Genomic DNA, 5,419 nt, shown 5'->3' on the forward strand with positions numbered 1-5,419 from the left:
GCATGTTCACGTGCACACATCTTACAATATAAACAGAACATGTTAAATTAACCTGAGGACATATTCATATGCAGAAAAACAACACTATATTCTTGTTATTTAGATTGTTTCGTAGATTTAAGGACATTTCTTATTAATGTGGAGAGACTGTTGGTAAATAAAGTTATTCATTAGTTTATTGATGTGGTTCTTTATATCTCAGTGGATTTATTTTAGATATTATAAAGACATGAATCACAGATGTGGATGGATGGGAGGTTGTATGTTATGCTGCCTCTACACTTCTCTGTGCTCCACTTTTCAGGATCAGATGTGACTTTTGTCTTCATCAACACCTCAATGACATGGACTGAAGCCCAGAGCTACTGCAGAGCTCACTACACAGACCTGGTCAGTGTGAGAAACATGGCAGAGAACCAGAAGGTACAGGAGGTGGCTGGAGGAAAGTGGACCTGGGCCTGGATCGGCCTTTTCAGAGACACCTGGAAGTGGTCAGATGGAAGTACCTCCTCATTCAGCTTCTGGAAGAACGGGCAACCTGATAACAAGAAAGAGACTTGTGTGGCTGCAGACTTCAGCCAATCAGGAACCTGGGAGGACTGGTCCTGTGACATGGAGAGAGCGTTCATTTGCTACGGTCCAGGTGAGTGCTAACCCGGGATTCAAACAGCTTTTACATTTAGATTCAGGACAATAGGGATGTAACGATATACTCAACTCACGATTAGATTCAGGATTTTAAGTTGATGATACGGTTTTCTCAAGATGTTTTTAACAGAATGAGTGAAAATCTTCCTTTATTTCTATAAACTGTGCAGAACAACAGATGTGTCCTCTTATCAAAAGTGACTCTGAAACTGTATTTTATCTTAAAGAACAAAGTTAAATGTTTAAAACAAATTCCACATCTAAATAACTAAATTAATAGAAACAAATCTCTTCAAATAAATAAACTAAGAAGACGTAGTGACGTCTGAAGTCAAACAAGGTCAATCTGAAGTAGGTTGCGCCGGTTGTTATCGTTACACATTTCTATCCATATTTAACCATCGTTTCAATTCCAGTTTAGTTTATTTATGGAAGGGGACAGCGCAATTTAATAAAATACATCGTTACCTCCCTAGTGCTAACCCAGGATTCTAAACACCAATCATCAAGTTGTGGAGAGTAAATGTGAACATCATGATGTGGATCATTTCAATGGAATAGTTAGTAAAGTTAGCATGCAGTGGTGATCAGCTGCAGATGATAAGTTAGTGTTGAATCTATTGTTTAAACTGATGATTAGGAATGAACAGACAGAAATGTTTGAACTCATAAACTTTCTTTGATTTTTACAAAGTGGTTCCTGTTTCAAAGAAAGTGATGAAAGTGAAGTTTGAGAACAAGAAGAATCTGGATCTGAATAACCCTGCTGTGATGGAGGCCATGTTGAAGCAGGTACATCATGTTTTATACTGTTTTACCTTCATGAAAAAACAAATAAGTATAGAACTGCAAGCAGTTATGACGGGGTCCAAGCCTCATTGGCGCGAGTCGCCCTGACGCGAGTCGCCACCGACGACCAGTTCTTAACGGTGGGGAGGCAAACGTCAGTAAATATCAAGAGGTGTGAGCCGCAAGGTCTGTGGTACATTGCCATTGTAAATATCCCATTTACAATGATTGAGTGAAAGGGCCAAAACTGGTCTAGGTTGACTATAGCGATATATAATGGCCGATCTTCGCCACATTTGGTACAGAGCCTCAGAGCGGCATGTCAAACAAGCATCAAAAGTTTCATGTTGATAGCAATTACTACGGCAGAGAAATTGCAATCGCAAATGTCCCATTTACATGCATTGAGTTATTGGCCAAAACACAAAAACATTGATTACAATATTATATATATTAATTGGTACAGAGCATTGTAGTTGGATGTTGAACAACAATGCCAAGTTCTGCGCTATACCGATACCTATTAATTTGGCCGAGATATGCTAAAGTTTGTGTTTGGTAGCTAGCTACAACATTTTGTTTGGTGGTAAATAGTCTAATGTAGCAAAATTCTTTTGATAACATTTCCTGGGTAGGTCTGGAGATGGTACCTACCAGATTTTGTGCAGATCAATCGCACGGCCTAGGAGGAGTTTGAAAAAGTTGGTTTTGCACATTGCGCGATTTTGCGAAAAACATTTTAGCGGACATGGGCGTGGCCCGTCAGATTCAGCTCGATTCAAGGAACACGTGGATGTAAGGGTTTCTAATGTGTGATGTGTAATGTGGGAGTTATAGGCAACAATACGTTTGACGTCATTATAGCGCCAGCTAGTGGTCTAAGACCCATTCTACATCTACTTTATTGAATTCACATGCTCTTTTCACATCATAAGGAAGCACATCGCTATTGCCAGATGAGTGACAATTTTGTTTGGCAAATTTTCGCTAACCAGTGTATGATGAACACCTTCCCGTAATCAACGGCGCCGTCATTACATCGACCAGCGTAGTGCGTGTAGTGCAAGCGTAGGGTTCGGTTCGCTGGGAACAAATTCTAAGGTTCGGCAGAAACCCAACACCATCAAAAAGCCCAATATTGAGCCTAATCAGAAGCCCAATCCTGGATTTGGTGCATCCCTGCTCTTGAGCAAGGCACCATACCTCCCCTCAACCTCTCAGGGCGCTGGTCCAGCACTGGCAGCCCTGCCACTCTGACATCTCTCCATTTGTGCATGGATAGGTACTGAGCATGTGTGTATCCACTCTGGGGATCAATAAAAAGTATCAAATTAACAATAAATTCAAATTAAAAATATAAATGAACGCTTATTTTGACCTATGAGTGATGTTGATAGAATAATTTAGACTTCAATAGACTGGTACCTTCATTATAAAGCCCTAAGGCCGGCTTCACACTGCCTTTGATGTCATTATAGCGCCAGCTAGTAGTCCATATGTGTAATTTTTGGTAGGTGAGGTCTGAGACCCATTCTACATCTGCTCTGTAAATTTAAAGTTGCTCACATTAGTGTAAGTGGTGAATTCAAACGTGGGCCCTATAGGCCACGCCCACTCTGAAAAATCAGTTCCCCACTGTAGGCCTGGCCTCAGGAGTGGACCTAGATGGTACCCTCAAAATTTGGTAAAATTCGGATGAGCTGTTCATGAGATATAAACATGTTGTACTTGTAGCGCCCCCTAGTGACCATTTTCCTAAACTTTGTTGGGGAGCCCCAGAGGGTCATGTTAAACAAGAATCTAAAGTTTTGCTTTGATAGCCTTTATTTAGGAAGAGATATGATAAAGTTTGTGTTTTCGTAGCTAGCTACACAAATTTGTTTGTGTGTAATATGTACAATTTTTATCCAATAAAAATTCTTTTGATGACTTTGTGTCAGGTCGGTCTGGAGATGCTACGTACCAAGTTTTGTGCAGATCGGTTGCACAGTCTAGGAGTTCGAAAAAGTAGCTTTACAATAAATCAAGATTGTTTTGCGCATAAATGTCTATGCGGAAATGGGCGTGGCCTATATCAAGAGATTCAGCTGGATTCAGGGAACGCGTATGATAGATATATATAGATAGATATGTGTATTTTTAATGTGTAATGTATGGATTGGGAGTTATAGGCTCAAATGCGTTATTTCTGTTATAGCACCACCTAGTGGTGGAAGTGGATGAATTGGACCAGTCCTTAAAATGGCACCCCCCCACCATGTACGGTTTAGGCTGTAGCATGACTTTTATCAACAGAAAAATAATCTCTAGGAAAACAATAGGGTTCACAGCTCTGCTGGACCCCCCTCAGGCTTGGACCACTAATGAGATAAGTTTTGTGTCTCAGCTGAAACAGAAGCTGAGGCCCCAGGGGCTGGACGACAACATCAAACTGAGCTGGAGGAAGCAGGCCGATGGAAAAGTCTTCCACAAGGAAGACAAGAAGACAAACAAGAGGAGGAGGAAGAGGGATGAGCTGTAATGTTGAGCTGCTGCGTCTGTTTGCATCAGAGAAAAGTCTGTTTCTTTCCTCAAAGATGTGACGGAGCAGAATAGAGCTGCACCAATCAGCTGATTCATCCATTATTCTCTTTAGTGACACTAACTTATATGTAATGAATAGTTTAGTTTTCATTTATTATTGTTGTAGTGATTCTTACATTCTTTATTTTAGGCTACATAACATTTTAGTCAACTAAAATCTGCATCCCAGCCTCCATACGTCTCCAGTCTTATTCTGTAAATGTTGCCGAACATCAACAGAGATCTTGAGTTTCCGTAGACTAGCTATGGATTACAAATACTAAACAGAAAAAGATCATTCTCCGGGTTCAGAAAGTAAACGTACGTTAAGAAATGTATCCAACGGTCCAAAGACCAACATCAGCATATTATTATCAGTAGGAGCTCGGTGGCAGTAGCTCAGTCCTTAGGGAACCGGAGGGTCGCCGGTTCAAGTCCCCATACGGATCAAAGTACAGAGTGTGGATTGGTAGCTGGACAGATGCCAGTTTACCTTCTGGCCACTGCCAAGGTGCTCTTGAGCAGTATGTTCAGTCTGTTTTAGGGATGCACCGAATCCAGATTTTTGGGGTTCGGCCGAATAACGAATCCACTGGTTATGATTCTGCTGAATCCTCCTCCCATCCTCAGTCCATGAACACAGTAAACACATTAATGAAGTAAACAACGTCCACAGCCTCTAATATAGTTAAATGTAACAACTTAATATTGAATTCACAAGTGAGTGACAATTTTGTTTAGCAAATTTTCGCTAACCAGTGTATGATGAACACCTTCCCGTAATCAACGGTGCCGTCATTACGTCGACCAGCATAGCGCGTGTAGTGCAAGCGTAGGGTTCGGTTCGCTGGGAACAAATTCTAAAGTTCGGCAGAAACCCAACCCCGTCAAAAAGCCCAATATTGAGCCTAATCAGAAGCCCAATCCTGGATTTGGTGCATCCCTGCTCTTGAACAAGGCACCATACCTCCCCCCAACCTCCCAGGGCGCTGGTCTAGCACTGGCAGCCCTGCCACTCTGACATCCCTCCATTTGTGCAAGGATAGGTCCTGAGCATGTGTGTATCCACTCTGGGGATCAATAAAAAGTATCAAATTAACAATGAATTCAAATTAAAAATATAAATGAATGCTTATTTGATAGAATAATTTAGACTTCAATAGACTGGTACCTTCATTATAAAGCCTTTAGGCCTGCTTCACACTGCCTGTGTGGCGTCTGCGTGGTGTTTTCTATGTCTTTGCACACCAGAAAGGTGTCTGACGCGACGCTGCTGCTAGCCTTGTCTGTACACATGGATGTTTACCATAAACATAAATATAAACTGATCTGATTACAGCAAAGACAACGTTGGCAGGACTGACAGCAAAATAGGCTCCAGAATGTTTCCTTCTGGATTGATAGGTGCAATATTAGAAAA

General features: G+C 41.3%; 1 protein-coding gene across 1 annotated transcript; it reads left to right on the forward strand.

Annotated features, from left to right (window-relative positions):
* The first annotated feature begins 258 nt into the window (after positions 1–258).
* On the forward strand, positions 259–4,517 carry LOC116057047 (L-selectin-like). The gene is made up of 3 exons (XM_031309475.2): positions 259–643; positions 1,343–1,440; positions 3,824–4,517. Exons 1-3 carry the CDS (start codon positions 268–270, stop codon positions 3,956–3,958), a joined length of 609 nt encoding a protein of 202 aa, XP_031165335.2. The 5' UTR covers positions 259–267; the 3' UTR covers positions 3,959–4,517.
* Positions 4,518–5,419: the final 902 nt, after the last annotated feature.

The sequence above is a fragment of the Sander lucioperca genome, chromosome 5, assembly GCF_008315115.2.
Source record: "Sander lucioperca isolate FBNREF2018 chromosome 5, SLUC_FBN_1.2, whole genome shotgun sequence".
Lineage (NCBI taxonomy): Eukaryota > Metazoa > Chordata > Actinopteri > Perciformes > Percidae > Sander > Sander lucioperca.